This window comes from Eimeria mitis, genomic scaffold (assembly GCF_000499745.2).
Source record: "Eimeria mitis Houghton genomic scaffold, Emh_scaff4163, whole genome shotgun sequence".
NCBI classification, from domain to species: Eukaryota; Apicomplexa; class Conoidasida; order Eucoccidiorida; family Eimeriidae; genus Eimeria; species Eimeria mitis.
This window is the reverse complement of record NW_013572491.1, coordinates 541-934: the sequence shown is the minus strand read 5'-3', so window position 1 is coordinate 934 and position 394 is coordinate 541. Positions and strand designations below refer to the sequence as shown.

General features: G+C 44.9%; 1 protein-coding gene across 1 annotated transcript in view; it reads left to right on the top strand.

Moving 5' to 3' along the window:
- The window catches only part of EMH_0072980 (uncharacterized protein), a gene marked incomplete at both ends in the record, with an annotated part of 1,311 nt that overhangs the window by 559 nt on the left and 358 nt on the right, over positions 1–394 (top strand). Inside the window, one exon of the mRNA XM_013499274.1 lies at positions 184–285. Within this exon, the coding sequence (XP_013354728.1) occupies positions 184–285 (102 nt within the window). The remainder of the gene's footprint in view (positions 1–183; positions 286–394) is intronic.

Below are 394 nucleotides of genomic sequence, written 5' to 3'. Positions count from 1 at the left end.
GGGGGGGGGGGAGAGGGGGGGAGGGGTTCTGGTTTTTTTTCGGTTTTTTTAGGGTTTAGGGTTTGTGGGGTGTGGATATTATATCATGGGAAATTAGGGTTTAGGGTTTTAGGGTTTTAGGGTTTTTAGGGTTTTTAGGGTTTAGGGTTTAGGGTTTAGGGTTTAGGGTTTGTGTGGTTGCAGCCCGAGGGTTTGGTGGTGGATGGCTTGCTAAGCAGAGAAGACTGCACCACGTTTGGCTTCGATGAAAAAAGAAGAGAATATGTTAAACTGCTTGATAGATGTGTACGTACAGGGTTTAGGGTTTAGGGTTTAGGGTTTTAGGGTTTAGGGTTTAGGGTTTAGGGTTTTAGGGTTTAGGGTTTAGGGTTTGAGACTATGTGACCGTTGTCTA